This window comes from Neoarius graeffei, chromosome 23 (genome assembly GCF_027579695.1).
Source record: "Neoarius graeffei isolate fNeoGra1 chromosome 23, fNeoGra1.pri, whole genome shotgun sequence".
Taxonomy (NCBI): Eukaryota; Metazoa; Chordata; class Actinopteri; order Siluriformes; family Ariidae; genus Neoarius; species Neoarius graeffei.
In genome coordinates, this window is record NC_083591.1 from 28,762,365 (window position 1) to 28,782,106 (window position 19,742).

General features: G+C 40.7%; 1 protein-coding gene across 5 annotated transcripts in view; it reads right to left on the minus strand.

Annotated features, from left to right (window-relative positions):
• camsap2b (calmodulin regulated spectrin-associated protein family, member 2b) overlaps window positions 1–19,742 on the minus strand; it is a 138,802-nt gene that overhangs the window by 2,628 nt on the left and 116,432 nt on the right. For 3 of the 5 annotated variants that reach the window (XM_060906026.1, XM_060906025.1, XM_060906028.1), the window contains exons 13-18: window positions 19,308–19,444; window positions 18,941–19,161; window positions 14,234–14,330; window positions 3,013–3,078; window positions 1,943–2,052; window positions 216–334 (exon numbers count right to left, since the gene is read on the minus strand). In XM_060906026.1, the coding sequence (XP_060762009.1) occupies window positions 216–334; window positions 1,943–2,052; window positions 3,013–3,078; window positions 14,234–14,330; window positions 18,941–19,161; window positions 19,308–19,444 (750 nt within the window). The remainder of the gene's footprint in view (window positions 1–215; window positions 335–1,942; window positions 2,053–3,012; window positions 3,079–14,233; window positions 14,331–18,940; window positions 19,162–19,307; window positions 19,445–19,742) is intronic. The other 2 variants (XM_060906029.1, XM_060906027.1) reach the window with 1 other exon arrangement.

A 19,742-nucleotide genomic window follows, 5' to 3' on the forward strand; every position in this document is an offset into this window, starting at 1 on the left:
GAAAACTGGAGAACCCTGAGGAAACCCATGCAAACATGGGGAGAACATGCAAAACTCTCCATAGATAGTAACCTGAGCTCAATTTGGAGCCTGGCTGTGAGGTACCAATGCTACGCAAGGTGCTCCACCATGCTGCCCTGTCACTATATAATCATTTGTAAATTTATAATATTTACATATTGATATTTCATGTGTATTTAACAGCAGGTCATAACCTCTAGTATCTTGTTCTTCTGTCCCTCGTTGACTTTGCCTGCCAAGCAGCAGTGAGCCAGTGCATTCTGGATGATGTATTTGTTAGACTTTGCACTGGGCTCCTTGTAAAGCTTTGGCCCTATTGAAAAAGAGATTTAGTATTCAGCAACACTATCAATATACCATGTACCTCATATGCAATACACCCAATCCCCAATATTCAGACCCCTGTCATCTGAATTCCCACTGCAGTGTTTTAGTTTTTATTACAGATTTCTCACTAATCAGCGGATGACTGGACTACACAGATGGTGCTAACGTACCAGCATCAAAACAATTGCTTGGCTTTTGGTTTATAGTATTCATACTGTGCGTTTTGTAAAACGAGTCTCAAAAGGGTTCAAAAACTGTTGCACTACATTGAGAAGGAAACCGATAAGCAGAGAAACATGCACTGAAAAAGTAGCTTGTTAATATTCTAGAAAGAGACAAACCATTATTATTATTATTAAAAATAATATGAATTAGGCTCTGACTTTCTATAAATTGACTCTTTTTATGAATGCGCTCTTAAATACGGATGGCATGGTTTGGGTGGATTTAATAATGTAATCTACCAGGCTTGTAGAGCTCGAGTCCAGGACTCAGACTCGAGTCTGACTTGTGCCCTAATTTTAAGGACTCATGACTTGACTTGAGCTTTGATATTAATTGCATTCGGACTCGTAAATTGGAGACGAGGACTCAGATTTTTTTCTTTATTTTTTGTAACATGCCATAATAATTTGGCATCAGATATAAATATCAACATTAATTTTTATACCAATTTCGTGCAAGAGTGTCACACCTGCGCATCTTGGCAGGTGCATCAGATAGACTCTCAGGCATGGTCCAGACAGTGCACATACCAAGCGGACTCTCGCGTGTGCCGTAAACAACTCGCACCTGTACAGGATTAAGGCGCAAGCAGCACGCCGATATAAAGACCGTGAAAACACAATTAGCGAAGTATTGAGTTGCGTCACAGACACATTATCGAGCCTTATTTGGTTTCCTGATTTCCTGTTTCTCGTCTTTGATTCTACTGAGTCTACAATAGCCTGTTTGTGCCTCGCTCGACCTATTGCTTGTTTCACTGTTTTCCGATTTCCCCTGCCGTTCTGGATTGTTTACCTGTCTTCACTTGTATTAATAAATCACACCTTTTGCGCTTACATCCATTTCCCAACCATCTGACAGAATACTTCACACTCCCTGACAAAGAGAATGAACATTCACCTGTTCATACGTCATGTTCAGGAACAAACTAATGTTAATGGCACTGAAACAGCCACCGTCAAATGTTGGACTCGGACTCGACTCAAAATTTTATTTAATGACCTGGACTTGAACACTGGGGACTCGAGACTGGACTCGGGGTTTAGTGACTGGACTACAACACTAATCTACTTCCCAAACCTTTCTATGTTACTTAACTAATAAGAATATAGTTAAGGGTTTTATATTATGTAGTTACAGTAAGATAAGAAAATGTTCATGGAAGAGGGGGAGTATTCTGACTTGAGAGTCTAACATTATGACTAAAAAGGTACTGACCAAAAAGAAAAAAAAATTAACTAGATATACAAATATATCTCCCAAATGCTACATGCACATGTATTAAAAACTCACATTAAAGCCTAACAAAATTACACAGTCTTATTTCAGATAACCTTCCTTTAATCTTTTTGTTCCACTGTGCCTGTACCTGTGTATTCTGCGTTAGATGCTGCAGACGATGTTGATTCGTTTTCCCAGTTCTCCCCATTCCGATTTACTAACGAACAGGGTGACAACTGGCCTTCTGTGGTTTCTGGTCTGTGGATAAATGCATACACAAACATACAAAATTAAATTCAGAATTATTTATTTAAAAAACATTGTAATATATTATTAAAAAATGCAGGATCATTAGCAAAGTTAAAAGTATGATAGAAAGAATTACAGATGTTAAAAGCATTATAAAGGCAGGGGCTAGTTAGGTTAGCAGGGTGAGTTCGCAGGTTAATAACATGCTAACACTTTCTCTCTTGCAGAATGGCCAAATTTAAGACACTGCACTAACGAGGTAGTATTATACAAAAACATGATCTTATCATTCCAGTTTATAGCCTCCTGAGAACTGAGGTAAAACCAAGGGTTTTTTTTTTTTGGTTGGTGTCCCATAAGGGAATATCATAAGGATCATGATGGGTTATCCTGTGTCTAATGAAATCCTACAAAATCCTGTCTGCTTCTGTTCTGCCTCCTATGTGGAAAATATCCCTCATCAATATGGAACAAAAACATTATCTTGGTATCTACTATAAAGGACATTTGTAAACAGGATATTATTTTAACTCATAAATAAATCAACTGTTCTGAGGCCACACTACACAATTCGGACATCGAAATCAGGTGGACGTATTTAACTTTTGCTGTTTCCATAAAATTTGCTTTAGAAGCCTGTTTTACAGACATTTAGATAAAACCTTTTTAAACCCCCTCATGAAAGTCCAGGATGTTGGATTTAGTGTACAGCAGGACTTAACTTGGTAACTCAAATTTGTAAAAGGAGAGATGTAAAAATGTGCACTTGAGAGGACACAAATGAATCAGTGTGATCTCAGGAGGCTAATAACAGTTGTACTGTGTACATGTATGGTCTACTGGAATTATACATGAATATGGACACTACAGTGAATCAATGATTCTGAGGTTATATTAATATAATCAACAGCAGAGACTTTTCTCTGTTTAAAATAATCAGGACATGTGATCTGGTCTTAAGGAACTAACCTGGCCTTTGCCCCTTTTGCAGAGCTCAAAAAGAAACACAGATTGCCTGGAGAAAATTTACTGCGTCTGGCACAGCATGGGGAGGAAAAGAAACAGCAAGGATAAATGTCAGACAACAAGCGGCAGGAGGAAAAGAGGGCTGGGAGTTATACCATATTAAAGGAATAAACAATGTAAAGTAAATACATGCATGGGTTGGTAGTTTGTAATATTGAGAGCCCATAAGAAAAGTTTCAGGCATGTTTGACCATTTATAAGAGAGTTGTGAGCATTTTTGTATCGCTGCTCTAATGCCACCAGGAGGCTGCCATGTTGCCTGTTGGAAGGACGATGTGTGACATCATTTGGGTGCAAGGCTGAGTGTACCGGTATACTTCAGCATTGAAGGGGCAAAGCGAAAGGTCTACTAAGGTGATGTCGATTTTTTCACTATACATCTGAAATGGTGTATTAATGAGCTGTAACCCTGACTTATGGACAAACCTGAACTCTTTACCTGTAAAACGAGGCTGAAACTATGCATTATACTACTCGTTAGCATACTTCGCATGCTCTGGACTCATTCATGAAAAGCTTCCTCATCAAGACATCCCCAGGCTAGCCTACGGTAATTACCATAGTAGGCAATCCAACCCCCGCGGCAACGCAGAAAGAGGGTAAACAAACACTGCTTTACTATACAGGATTCATGTGAACATTACAGGAAGATGCACTTGTATGAAAAAAGGCAGAAATATTGCCAGAAACACCTGAGCTGATGGTACGGTATGGATTTATTTGGTAAAATTCATACATGTAAAAGACACAGTATAAATAGCACTGAGGATAAAACAAAGTATAAAATGCACTTATTTCCAATGTGGTCCTCTTGATGACGGCAGGAAACAAAATATAAGACACAATAATAAATTGACAAAATTGTATAACCAATGATGAAAATCATAAACACACACATGCATATATACACGCACACTATATAACACACACACACACACACACACACACACACACACACACACACACACACACACACACACACACGTGCATCTCAAAAAATTAGAATACCATGAAAAAGTTCCTTTTTTTCATAATTAAATTCAAAAAGGTAAACTTTCATATATTCTATATTCATTCAATGTAAAGTGAAATATTTAAAGCCTTTTTTGTTTTAATTTTGATGATTATGGCTTATAGCTCATGAAAATCAGAAATCCAGTATCTCAAATTATTAGAATATTCCCTAAGATCAATCAAAAAAAAAAAAAAGGATTTACAATGCAGAAATGTCCAACTTCTGAAAAGTATATTCATTTATACACTCAATACTTGGTTGGGGCTCCTTTACCATGAATTACTGTATCAATGCGGTGTGGCATGGAGGTGATCAGTCTGTGGCACTGCTGAGGTGTTATTGAAGTCCAGGTTGCTTTGATAGTGGCCTTCAGCGTATCTGTATTTTTGGGTCGGGTGTTTCTCATCTTCCTCTTGACAATACCCCATAGATTCTCTATGGGGTTCAGGTCAGTCAACTGGCCTGGCCAATCAAACACAGTAATATCATGGTCAGCAAACCATTTGGTAGTAGTTTTGGCACTGTGGGTAGGTGCTAAGTCCTGCTGGAAAAGGAAATCAGCATCTCCAAAAAGCTCGTCAGCAGATGGAAGCATGAAGTGCTCCAAAATCTCCTGGTAGATGGCTGTGTTGACTTTGGACTTGATAAAATACAGTGGACCAACACCAGCAGAGGACATGGCACCCCAAATCATCACAGACTGTGGAAACTTCACACTGGGCTTCAACCACCTTGGATTCTGTGCCTCTCCACTCTTCCTCCAGACTCTAGAACTGTGATTTCCAAATTAAATGCAAAATGTACTTTCATCTGAAAAGAGGACTTTGGACCACTGAGCAACAGTCCATTTCTTTCTCTCCTTAGCCCAGATAAGACACTTCTGACATTGTCTCTGGCTCAGGAGTAGCTTGATATTAGGAATGCGAAAGTTGTATCCCCTTTCTTGAAGATGTCTGTTCGTGATGGGTCTTGATACACTGACACCAGCCTCAGGTCCACTCCTTGTGAAGCTCTCCCAAGTTCCTGAATCAACTTTTCTTGACAATCCTCTCAAGACTGCGGCCATCCCTGTTGCTTGTGCACCTTTTCCAGCCACCCTTTTCAGCAGTGACCTTTGTGGCTTACCCTCCTCGTGGAGGGCATCAGTGATCATCTTCTGGACAACAGTCAAGTCAGCAGTCTTCCCCATGATTGTGGTTGTGTACACTGAACTAGACCGAGAGATACACTGTGTTCATACTGTTTTACTCAAACACGAAATGAAATATTTGAATATTTTGAGATTTTTTTTTTATGTTTTTGTACTGTATGCCATACTGATTAAAATTAAAATAGAAAAATGCTTGAAACATTTTAGTTTATGTGTAATGAGTCTATAATATATAACATTTTCACTTTCTTAAATAACTGATGGAAAATATTGAACTTTTTCACAATATTAAAATTTGAGATGCACTTGTGTGTGTGTGTGTGTGTATATATATATATATATATATATATATATATATATATATATAAAAATGGGGCAGCACGGTGGTGTAGCGGTTAGCGCTGTTGTCTTACAGCAAGAAGGTCCGGGTTCAAGCCCCGTGGCCGGCAAGGGCCTTTCTGTGTGGAATTTGCATGTTCTCCCCGTGTCCGCGTGGGTTTCCTCCGGGTGCTCCGGTTTCCCCCACAGTCCAAAGACATGCAGGTTAGGTTAACTGGTGACTCTAAATTGACCATAGGTGTGAATGTGAATGGTTGTCTGTGTTTATGTGTCAGCCCTGTGATGACCTGGCGACTTGTCCAGGGTGTACCCCGCCTTTCGCCCGGTCAGCTGGGATAGGCTCCAGCTTGCCTGCGACCCTGTGGAACAGGATAAAGCGGCTAGAGATAATTTTATATATATATATATATATATATATATATATATATATATATATATATATATATATATATATATATGTGTATGTGTGTGTGTGTGTGTGTGTGTATATATATATATATATATATATATATATATATATATATATATATATATTACATACATGTATACAACCCCAATTCCAAAAAAGTTGGGACATTGTATAAAATGTAAATAAAAACAGAATGCAATGATTTGCAAATCTCATAAACCCATACTTTTTTCACAATAGAACATAGACAACATATGAAATGTTTCAACTGAGACATTTTACTATTTCATGAAAAATATATGCTCATTTTGAATTTGATGGCAGCAACACATCTCAAAAAAGTTGGGACAGAGGGCAACAAAAAGCTGGAAAAGTAAGTACAGGAAGTCGTCGACTTACGACCTATGCGACTTATGACCGATCGACTTTACGACCGTCTGGTTATGACTGGCAAATGTTTCCCAGCTGAGCGTACGACAGTTTCCGCCCCAGCTCCCGGCAGCGCCTCTTGCCAAGTACAACAGTTTCCGCCCCAGCTCCAGGCACATGCGCAGTCTCTCTCGCGCGCCCTTGCGCACTCCGTCATACAGTTTCCGCCCCAGCTCCTGGTTTATGAAACGAGCAAATGCTCCCGCCAGCCCGAGCGCTGCAACAGCTGATGATGACGTAGATGACCCACAGCCAAGCACCAGTGATGCCAGCGGTCACTAAATTTTGGATTTTGCTACGTTTTACATTTGTATTTTGGTATGTTTCAAACTAAAATGTTTTCTATTTTTCACACCTGTATTTCATATTTTTTTTATTTTGCACATATTAAACGAATTGTACTGTACGCAGTGTAGTATGCAGTGTTTGACATAAACCAAATAATGAGCCAAGGTAACGAAATAAGAAAATGTAGATAAAATAAGACTTTAAGATGATTACAATATCATTACACATCACAATATACTTACGTTCATTTAACATAGGCCGACTTACGACTAGATCGGTTTACGACCAGTCAGTCGTAACCAAACGCAGTCGTAAGTCGACGACTACCTGTAGTACTAAAAAGAAACAGCTGGAGGAACATTTTGCAACTAATTAGGTTAACTGACAACAGGTCAGTAACATGACTAGGTATAAAAAGAGCATCTTAGAGAGGCTGAGTCTCTCAGAAGTAAAGATGGGCAGAAGTTCACCAGTCTGTGAAAGACTGTGTCTACAAATTGTGGAACAATTTCAGAATAATGTTCCTCAATGTAAAATTGTGAAGACTTTCAATATCTCATTAGCTACAGTATATAATATAATCAAAAGATTCTGAGAATCTGACGAAATCTCTGTGCGCAAGGGACAAGGCCAAAAATCAATACTGGATGCCTGTGATCTTTGGGCCCTCAGGCAGCACTGCATTAAAAGCAGACATGATTCTGTAATGGAAAAATCACTGAATGGGCTCAAGAACATTTCCAGAAATCACTGTCTGTGAACACAGTTCACCGTGCCATCCACAAATGCAGGTTCTAGCGCTAGTATGCAAAGAAGCTACATGTGAACATGATCCACATGTAATTACTACGGTAATTACAGTAGGCTAGCCTGGTGACATCTTGAAGTTTTTCATGAATAAGTCGAGAGCATGCTAACGAGTGCTTATGCTGCCAGGAACATGTAAAAACTCACGCACTTGCCTCTTGGACAGATTTAGGTGAGTCAGACTGTATGCAGGTTGTCTAGCAAGGTTACAGTCCACAGAATGATGCTGTCACGGCAGCACTACTTTGTACCGGGGATATAAATATGAAAAGTTACCTCCCTCCATTCAGTCACATAGGAGTAGATCAGCTGTTCACTATTCCCTCGCTGTTTATCAGCGATATCAGTATTATCTTTCCCCCCTCCACTTTATTAGAAAAATGGAATTTCTTTTTTTTCCTCATATAAACTTTTAATGAAAATCTCCAGCCAAGGGCAGCTTCAAGTCTTACTCGCTATAGGGAGCTTTCTTGTCTTGAGCCCAAATGACATCAGAGCATTGCCGGAAACGATCGGGGGGGATTGCTCTGATTGGTTAAAATATCCTCAATGGCAGCCTCCATGAAATCTTCCGTTCTCCATAGAAACTGACTTTTAGAGATGGATATCTTAGTTGTGTGAGCTCCTTATTTTCAATTATTCACATGAATTGTTAGTTTATATCAATCTATCTTCATAACTGTATTTTAAAATGAGTTTTCTTTTAAAGTGAATACCAGTATGCCCAAGTGGCATACTATGGATTTTACCATACTGTGGATACTGTGATGAACCCAGAAACGGTGAACCAGAAGCAGCCACGGCACGAGACAAATTAATCAAACTGGGGGGGGGGGGGGGGGGGGGGGGGCGGCGCTTGCACGCATGCTTGCTTTACATTGTTTGCTAGATAAAATGCATCTCACATTTCCCACGCGAGGGGAAAAAAAAAAGCCAAGAGAGCTAGATTAATAAGCCTAATCGATCCTTTCCACACTTCTGTGTTTAGAACTGACAAACTCTGAGCTCGTTAAGGTGAATTGTCACAGTGTTACCAACAGTTGGGTTTGTCAGGTTAGTTGGGTTCACGTGTTACATTTTACATAATAGCACAGCTTCGTGTGCACATAGAGCAGAGCCCCATACTTAACAGAAATGCATCGACCTGATTTTTGATGGCTTGACCGTACGACGAATGTGTACCACCAGAGGGAACCTGACCGCAAGTGCAAGACAATGTAACTCAAACACTGGACAATGAAATGTGTACATCTTTATTTACATAAGACAGATAGGTTTTTATCCAGCAGTTATTTTTAATTTCCTTTTAAAAATAATGTGGGATTATTTGCTAACAAACGGTCAATTAAAGGTGATGGCTGCAGACGGATGTAAGTGCAGTAGGGGTTGTTTATAACACAGGCAGGCATACAAATCCAAACATTAGGCAAACAGCAGAGTCAAACAGGCAAAGATCATCTGAGGTGCAAACAGTACAACAGAGGCAAGGCGAAAGTCAGACTTCAAACAAGCAAAGCAAAGTCAAAAACCAGTGTGAGCAGAGATATACAGGGAACAATATGTACACCTCATAAAGTCCTAGAGTTACTGGAGCTCAAAAGACATGTGGTTCAGTTAATATGAGTCAGCCTTGGGCTGAAGTGCCCTTGAGCAAGGCATCTAACCCCAACTGCTCCCCAGGTGCTGTAGCATGGCTGCCTACTGCTCTGCGTGGGGAGATATATATATATATATATACACACACACACACGGGCGGCACGGTGGTGTAGTGGTTAGCGCTGTCGCCTCACAATAAGAAGGTCCGGGTTCGAGCCCCGTGGCCGGCGAGGGCCTTTCTGTGTGGAGTTTGCATGTTCTCCCCGTGTCCGCGTGGGTTTCCTCCGGGTGCTCCGGTTTCCCCCACAGTCCAAAGACATGCAGGTTAGGTTAACTGGTGACTCTAAATTGACCGTAGGTGTGAATGTGAGTGTGAATGGTTGTCTGTGTCTATGTGTCAGCCCTGTGATGACCTGGCGACTTGTCCAGGGTGTACCCCGCCTTTCGCCCGTAGTCAGCTGGGATAGGCTCCAGCTTGCCTGCGACCCTGTAGAACAGGATAAAGCGGCTAGAGATAATGAGATGAGAATGATATACACACACATACACATATATATATATATATATATATATATATATATATATATATATAATATATATATATATACACACACACACACACACACGTGTGCGCGCGCGCACATTCACTGCTTCAGATGGGTTCACAATGGAGATGAATTTCACTGTGCTCGAGTGTGCATGTGACAAATAAAAGGCTTCTTCTTAAAAGTCCTTATATGCACGCCGTGACTGCGCTCTGATCAGGGACAGGTGTGTGCAATTACTGGTCCTTAAGCAATGCGATCAGAGCACAAAATGCACGTGGACGTGAGGAACAGTTGGAAGTGTGCAGATGCAACACAAATACTTGACCACCAGACAATGAAATTTGTATATCTTTATTTACATAAGATATGTGGATTATCTAGTAGTATTTTTAATTTGCTTTAAAAAAAACAACATGCGATTATTTACCAACACATTTTACAGAAATATTCACAACAGTTTCATATAAAACTAATTATAACAGTGTTATTAGTCCACTAGCTTGCTGGGTAATTGATAGTTTTGCTGTGATTGTGCTCTAATCAGGAACAGTTACAGGCTAATTAGTTCTAATAGTGTGCATGTGCTTTGCAGTTTGTGGCCGCACATAACACGCTTGGACGTGACCAATGTAACCAGATAACTGCTTGACAAGTTTGATATCCGATCGTAACTGTATAGTAATACTGTAAAGTGAAAGCGCTGGTTCACTGCTATCCACCAGACATTCAGCAGAGCCACACCATAATAAATGCGGTGTTGTTGTTTCTGGCGCATGGCATGCGGTGCCAAAAAAAGGAATAAATATATATTCGTAACTGTGACACACATCTCATTATTGGCATCACTGTCACAAGAAAATGCAGCCATTTATTGACGCAAAATACACCACACGATTCGATGGTTCATATGCTATATTATTCTATTCAGGTTGATTTTGTGCCCTTGCAAATATTTTGCTCATACACTCATTAGGAGCTCAGCTTTTAGGCAGTGCCTAAATATCTATATTATTTCTTTAGCATGAAGCCTATTTTACACCAAAAGTGCCATGGCACGTCCTTCTATGTGTTGGGGTGTGGAACATGTCCGTTTTCTTGCATTATATTAGTAAATGTGTTTGAATATTCAAACTTCAGATTATTACAAACATGCATTACCTCCATCGTCCCATCAAAAACAATGAGATTTTCCCTTACACTTTCTATTTTAACCGACATTAGAGCAAGTACTATTACAGTATTATAAGGATAAGATTATAGGAATACACTGCGAAAAAAAAAATATATATATATATATATATATAAAAACACACACAGTATATATATATATATATATATATATATATATATATATATACACACACACATATACATACATACACACAGTATGTGTGTGTGTGTGTGTGTGTGTGTGTGTGTGTGTGTGTATACAGTGCTCAGCGTAAATGAGTGCACCCCCTTTGAAAAGTAACATTTTAAACAATATCTCAATGAACACAAACAATTTCCAAAATGTTGAAAAGACAAAGTTTAATATAACAACTGTTTAACTTATAATGTGAAAGTAAGGTTAATAATATAAACTTAGATTACACATTTTTCAGTTTTACTCAAATTAGGGTGGTGCAAAAATGAGTACACCCCACAACAAAAACTACTACATCTAGTACTTTGTATAGCCTCCATGATTTTTAATGACAGCACCAAGTCTTCTAGGCATGGAATGAACAAGTTGGTGACATTTTGCAACATCAATCTTTTTCCATTCTTCAACAATGACCTCTTTTAGTGACTGGATGCTGGATGGAGAGTGATGCTCAACTTGCCTCTTCAGAATTCCCCATAGGTGTTCGATTGGGTTCAGATCAGGAGACATACTTGGCCACTGAAACACTTTCACCCTGTTCTTCTTCGGAAATCCAACAGTGGCCTTAGATGTGTGTTTAGGATCATTGTCATGTTGGAAAAGTGCATGACGACCAAGGGCACGGAGTGATGGTTCACGGAAGTTAACACCTCGACAGGAGCGTCTTCTGATGAGAAGGGTTGAAGAAAATTGGCATGCAAGTTCACTGCAGTTATCTAAAGAAATAGAAAGCCAAACTGGGGTGACTATTTCCCATGACACAATAAGCCATACACTGCAGAGGAATGGCATGCATGGATGCCGTCCACGAAAGAAGCCTCTCCTAAAGCCCAGGCACAAAAAAGCCCGCCGAGAGTTTGCCAGGGCCCATGCTGACAAAGATGAAGACTACTGGGACTCTGTACTCTGGAGTGATGAGACCGAGATGAATGTTTTTGGAACTGATGGCTTCAAAACTGTATGGCGTCGCAAAGGTGAGGAATACAAAGAAAAATGCATGGTGTCTACAGTGAAACATGGTGGTGGCAGTGTCCTTATGTGGGGCTGCATGAGTGCTGCTGGTGTCGGGGAGCTGCATTTCATTGATGACATCATGAATTCACAGATGTATTGCTCTATACTGAAAGAGAAGATGCTACCATCACTCCGTGCCCTTGGTCGTCGTGCACTTTTCCAACATGACAATGATTCTAAATACACATCTAAGGCCACTGTTGGATTTCTGAAGAAGAACAGGGTGAAAGTGATTCAGTGGCCAACTATGTCTCCTGATCTGAACCCAATCGAACACCTATGGGGAATTCTGAAGAGACAAGTTGAGCATCACTCTCCATCCAGCATCCAGCCACTAAAAGAGGTCATTGTTGAAGAATGGAAAAAGATTGATGTTGAAAAATCATGGAGGTCATACAAAGTACTAGATGTAGTAGTTCTTGTTGTGGGGTGTACTCATTTTTGCACCACCCTAATTTGAGTAAAACTGAAAAAATGTGTAATCTAAGTTTATATTATTAACTTTACTTTCACGTTATAAGTTAAACAGATGTTATATTAAACTTTGTCATTTCAACATTTTGGAAATTGTTTGTGTTCATTGAGATATTGTTTAAAATGTTACTTTTCAAAAGGGGGTGTACTCATTTACGCTGAGCACTATATATATATATATATATATATATATATATATATATATATAGCACGGTGGTGTTGTGGTTAGTGCTATCGCCTCACAGCAAGAAGGTCCGGGTTCGAGCCCCGTGGCTGGCGAGGGCCTCTCTGTGTGGAGTTTGCATGTTCTGTCCGTGTGGGTTTCCTCCGGGTGCTCCGGTTTCCCCCACAGTCCAAAGACATGCAGGTTAGGTTAACTGGTGACTCTAAATTGACCGTAGGTGTGAATGTGAATGGTTGTCTGTGTCTATGTGTCAGCCCTGTGATGATCTGGCGACTTGTCCAGGGTGTACCCCGCCTTTCGCCCGTAGACAGCTGGGATAGGCTCCAGCTTGCCTGCGACCCTGGAGAACAGGATAAAGCAGCTAGAGATGATTATATAAGTTTTTTGAGCTTAAAATCATGACCGTGCCACATGAAAACACATTTTTATTTCAAATAGTGCCTATGCATGCTGCCAGTGTAAAGGGCACTTTGATTAACATCCTGGATGTGGTGCTGTTACGGTCTACTTTACTTTAAAATGGGTTTAACAGGGTCTCCAAACAGAATTAAGGCTGAAAATTTGAATCTCATCTCATTATCTCTAGCTGCTTTATCCTGTTCTACAGGGTCGCAGGCAAGCTGAAGCCTATCCCAGCTGACTACGGGCGAAAAGCGGGGTACACCCTGGACAAGTCGCCAGGTCATCACAGGGCTGACACAGAAACAGACAACCATTCACACTCACACTCACGGTCAATTTAGAGTCACCAGTTAACCTGACCTGCATGTCTTTGGACTGTGGGGGAAACCAGAGCATCCGGAGGAAACCCACGCGGACACGGGGAGAACATGCAAACTCCGCACAGAAAAGACCCTCGCTGCCCACGGGGCTCGAACCTGGACCTTCTTGCTGTGAGGCGACAGCGCTAACCACTACACCACCGTGCCGCCCAAAATTTGAATTTAATTTTAATTATTATTTTAAAAATATTCCACAAATTAACTTTAAGGGCACAGAACCATAATAAGTGGTTGACCCTATGATATACTGGATATAATGAGAGACTATGTAGATCAAGCAATGAATTTAATAAATCATTATCATGTTATCACTTTTTTCAAATATGATATATCCATCATGTGCATAGTGGAAAATATATGAATTTAAGCACATATCACAGTGGAGGTGGAGATTACAAAGAAAATTCTAAAATGTATTTGAAATAATCTTAACTTTGGAATCTTGTTGCTAAGAAACTGAAATCTTTACTAAGTAGTAAAGAAGCCTTAAATGGTTCATAACCATAAACATACAAACTAATTAAAAAAATGCCTTGAGGCAGGCCAAGAAAATTAGTTTCAAACACTGTATGCGAAATAAGCTAGTTACAATAGGTAGATCAAACGTCTCGGAAAAAGTACTGGCAAACTCAAGCATCACCAAAAACCTCCAAAAAGTGCTTCCATGTGAAATGAAAGAAAATCAGTTTTAAATTCTTTGCATGCCCTTTCATAGCAATGCCAGATTAGATGGCTGGTGTGTATACACTGAAAACATACTCACCTGGACATCCTCTTGTCTGCTAGGACACACTCACTGTCTGCCAAGTTAAGTGAGGCAAGTGATACACTGGAGACGGAGTATCCCCGAGGTCGTGATCCTGGAGAAATATGCAATTCATATGGAAAAAAAAGAGAAAATTTAAAAGCCAAAAGACTGCAAACTAATTACAGCTGTACAAGTGCAATCAGGGAATCAGGGGAAGCTTGAATTTGTGCAAAAAGCATATGCAAAATAAATACATTTTAACACACACACACACACACACACACACAGTGCTGTAGTCAAGTCACTAACGCTACGTTCACACTGCAAGGCTTAATGCTCAATTCCGATTTTTTTGTGAAATCCGATTTTTCTGAGGTCGTTCACATTAACAAATATATGTGACTTGTATGTGATCCTCAGTATGAACGAAAAGCGACCTAAAAGTGTTCCGCATGCGCATTTCAGGATACGACGACGTCACACGCAGTGAGCATGGCCAGTGTTTACGGAAGTAAAACCGCCCGGTTGCGGTATGACCCATCCAATCTAGCTTGAATAGCTGCATCCCCCCAAATGGAAATCAGCTCCCTAACCTCTGCGTCCTTCCATTGAGAAGATTCAGAACCTTCACAGCCCGAAGCGTCCCCCGCATTGATGTCATGCGCAGGGGCGCGGATACGTTTTTTGAACTGGGGGGGACAAAGCTGCCAGCAAACCAACCCCAACCCCAATATGCCTGTCAAACTTCTTGTGGGTTACCATAGCAACCAAGCTCGAGCTCGCAACCTGTGCAGTCTGCGCAGCTCAACCAACCGAATATCAGTCTTTGTTTTGTTTTATGTGAGTTGTTGCAACTATGTATACACTGCTGTGCACCTCAATAAACCGAATGGTAATTAGTCTTTTGATTTTTCCGTGAGGTTTGCCTTATGCAAAGAAAGACAGCATAGACGTTTTTTCCTCCCTATAAGTGGGGGGGACCGAACGAGGTGAATTTAAATCTGGGTGGGACGAGTCCCCCCCTCTATCTGCGCTCGTGATTATGCGCCATGTTGTTGTAACTTTTTTTGAGAGACCCGCCGCCTACTTCAGCGCAGAATAGTGATGTTTGTGGCTTGTTGATGACGTGTAAGTCGGATGAATGCGACCTGGCGGTTCAGACTGAAGTCGCATATGAAAAGAGCGGATAGGAATCGGAATTAGGACCACATATCCAAACGGCCTGGGTCGGATTTGAAAAAATCGGATCTGTGTCGTTCATATTGTCAATAAAAGATCGGATACAGGTCACATATGGGCGAAAAGATCGGATTTGAGTCACTTCAGCCTGCAGTGTGAACGTAGCCTAAACCTCAAGTCGGAGTCCAGTCTCGAGTCCCCAGTGTTCAAGTCCAAGTCATTAAAGAAAATTTCGAGTCAAGTCCACTATTGATCTGAGTCGAGTCCAAGTCTAACACTCCAACTGCACCATTTGACGGTGGCTGTTTTAGCACCATTAACATTAGTTTGTTCCTGAACATGACGTATGAACAGGTGAATGTGCATTCTCTTTGTCAGGGAGTGCGAAGTATTCTGTCAGAGATGGTTGGGAGACTGATGTAAGTGCAGAAGGTTTGTTTATTAATACAAGTGAAGACGGGTAAACAATCCAGAACGGCAGGCAAAATCAGAAAACAGTGAAACAAGCAATAGGTCGAGCGAGGCACAAACAGGCTATTGTAGACTTGGCAAAATCAAAGACAAGAAACAGGAAATCAAGAAATCAAACAAGGAAATAATGCTTGATAATGTGTCTGCAACGTAACTCAATACTTCGCTAAGTAAGTCAGTTTTCACAGTCTTTATATCGGCGCACTGATTGCACCTTAATCCTGTAGAGGTGCGAGTTGTTTACAGCACGTGCATGCCAAGCAGACACACTCGCACACACGTGCTGTAAATGACTCGCACCTGTACAGGATTAAGGAAAATATATGAATTTAAGCACGTATCACAGTGGAGGTGGAGATTACAAAGAAAATTCTAAAATGTATACATATTTGAAATAATCCTAACTTTGGGATCTTGTTGCGAAGAAACAGGATTCCCTGATTGTCTGGACTGCGGCCAAGAGTATATCTGATGCACGTGCCAAAGCGCACAGGTGTGACACTCTTGAATGGAATTAGTACAAAAATTAATGTAGATATAAATATTTATGCCAAATTATTATGGCACGTTACACAAAAATAATGAAAAAAATCCGAGTCCTCATCTCCAATTTACGAGTCCGAATGCAGTTAATGCACGAGTCCGAGTCACAAGTCCTTAAAATTATGGCACAAACCAGACTCGAGTCCGCATCCTGGACTTGAGTACTCCAAGCCCCTCTCTCTCTCTCTCACACACACACATTATTTATATATATATATATATATATATATATATATATATATATATATATATATATATATATATATATATATATATATATATATACACACACACACACACACACAGTACTGTGCAAAAGTCTTATGCACATGTAAAGAAATACTGTAGACCAAAAAGGGCTTAAAAAATGTTTTAACATTTATATAAAAAATAAAACATGATAATGTATATATAAAAGAGAGGAGAGAAGTCACCGTGTGTGTGCGCATTACATTAACAGCATTTAGTAGAAGCTCTTATCCAGAGCATTTACAGTGGTGCTTGAAAGTTTGAGAACTCTTTATAATTTTCTATATTTCTGCATAAATATGACCCAAAACAACATCAGATTTTCACACAAGTCCTAAAAGTAGATAAATGCCGCTTTTCCACTACAAACGTGGCTGAGTTGGGCTGAGCCGTGCCGTGCTGAGTTGGGCTGAGTCGAGCTGAGCGGGGCTGTTGGAGTTGCATTTCGACTACAACCGCGCTGAACCGTGCTGGCTGGAAGTGGGTGGACACATTGGGTGGAGTTAGCGAAAGTGGGTGGACGTCACGTGATGTCGTTAAGCAGCGCAAACAGTGACATCAGTGACCTTTTAAGCGGTAGTCTCACGACCCGAATAGTAAACAATAAACATGGAGGACATGGAGTCGTTAGTGTTGCTGGTCTTGGTGCTGTGGCTTGTTGTCACCGACAACGCCAACAGATACTGGCAAGAGCGTATAGATGAGGCGAGGCGCATAAGGCTTCAGAAATTCTCGTAATTCGTAATTCTCCTTTTGCCGGGTTTACGGTGTTTACAGATCCCAGCGTGCTCGCGGGGCGTGTGGGGGCATGTGAGGACACTCCTCCTCACCAATCAGTGCACAGGGGAGTGTCTGCTCACGCCCCCAGCCTCACTCGGCACGGTTTGGCTCGCTTCAGCCCCACTCCAAAACGGTGCGAGTTTTAGGGGCTAAGCAGGGCTGAAGTGAGCTGAGTCGTGCTGTTTTTTGGTAGTCGAAACGCGAGCCATGTCGGGCTGCAAGAAGCAAGCCACTGCTCTCCAAAAAGAACATTGCTGCTCGTCTGCAGTTTGCTAAAGATCACGTGAACAAGCCAGAAGGCTATTGGAAAAAATTTTTGTGGATGGATGAGACCAAAATAGAATGTTTTGGTTTACTGTAAATGAGAAGCGTTATGTTTGCAGAAAGGAAAACACTGCATTCCAGCATAAGAACCTTATCCCATCTGTGAAACATGGTGGTGGTAGTATCATGGTTTGGGCCCGTTTTGCTGCATCTGGGCCAGGACGGCTTGCCTTCATTGATGGAACAACGAATTCTGAATTATACCAGAAAATTCTAAAGGAAAATGTCAGGATATCTGTCCATGAACTGAATCTCAAGAGAAGGTGGGTCATGCAGCAAGACAACGACCCTAAGCACACAAGTCGTTCTACCAAAGAATAGTTAAAGAAGAATAAAGTTCATGTTTTGGAATGGCCAAGTCAAAGTCCTGACCTTTATCCAATCAAAATGTTGTGGAAGGACCTGAACCGAGCAGTTCATGTGAGGAAACCCACCAACATCCCAGAGTTGAAGCTGGTCTGTACAGAGGAATGGGCTAAAATTTCTCCAAGCCGGTGTGCAGGACTGATAAACAGTTACCGGAAACGTTTAGTTGCAGTTATTGCTGCACAAGGGGGTCACACCAGATACTGAAAGCAAAGGTTCACATACTTTTGCTACTCACAGATATGTAATATTGGATCATTTTCCTCAATAAATAAATGAACAAGTATAATATTTTTGTCTCATTTGTTTAACTGGGTTCTCTTTATCTACTTTTAGGACTTGTGTGAAAGTCTGATGATGTTTTAGGTCATATTCATGCAGAAATATAGAAAATTCTAAAGGGTTTACAAACTTTAAAGCACCACTGTAGTTGGGGGTTAGGTGACTTGCTCAAGGGCACTTCAGCCATTCCTGCTGGAGCAGGGAATCAAACCAGGAACCCTTTGTTTCCCAAAGCTGCTTCTCTAACCATTAGGCCATGGCTCCCCCCCAATCAATGTAGGATGTGTGTATTATTTACACACACACACGAGAACATCACAGCACAACCCACATTCTAGCATTTTTCTACCAGAAAAATTCCAGCACAGATTTCTAAATTGCTTAGATCCTGTAAATCCTATAAGTAGTTTGAGGAAAAGGGTCACAGTCATCCCTGTTTGTTGGGTTTTCATATTGTGTGCATTGTTGATATCCATAGCAGGGATTTGCAAACTGCACTGTAGGTTTTAAACAGAGTAGCTGTTGTACCTGTGTATGTCTGAGCAGGTGGTTTTGTGGACTCCATGATGTCTCTGTGCATGGACTTGGGACGAGGCTTCTTCTGTTTGACACTTGGGGGACGGGGCTTAATGACACTGTCCATGTCTTCCATCAGTTTGAGCTGCCTTCTTCTCAAATACTCATTTTTGATGAACTCCCGTCTTGCCTTCTCTTCCTCCTTTTTTTGGCGATCCTCCTCTGCTTTCAGTCTGTCCAATAGATTATCCATAGAAAATTTGATTAAGACTCATAACTCTTCAGCGCTATGAGGCCATTTAAACAAATATGAAAATCTGAATATATACTTTAACTTTTACACAATTATAGCCGAACTACTGCTATAAAAAAAGCCAACCTTGACATTTCCTTCTTCTGCTCCATCTCTTGCTCCTGCAGCAGTTTCTTCATCTGCATCTCTTTCTCTCTCCTTAGCCTCTTCTCCAGTAGAGCTGCTCTCTTCTGTGCAATGTCTTCCTCACCTTTCTGATCATCCTAAATATAAAACGGGTATAAAGCAACCTGGTCAGAGACACCTGACAAAGATCACAAATCAAGCAGAGATACAAACCACCACACTCAAATGGTTCTGGGTTAACACACAATATACAGATGCATGTGCATATCAACAACCCGCAACCTCCAGTCAAAATGCACTCGGACAGATGCAAAAACATTCAAATCCCTGAGTCAGTGCACACACAATCACAGCACCAAAAATACTCATGACAACAAATACACACCTAAGTCCATAAGTACTAATCAGCTCAAAAAGCATGCAATTAAATCACAA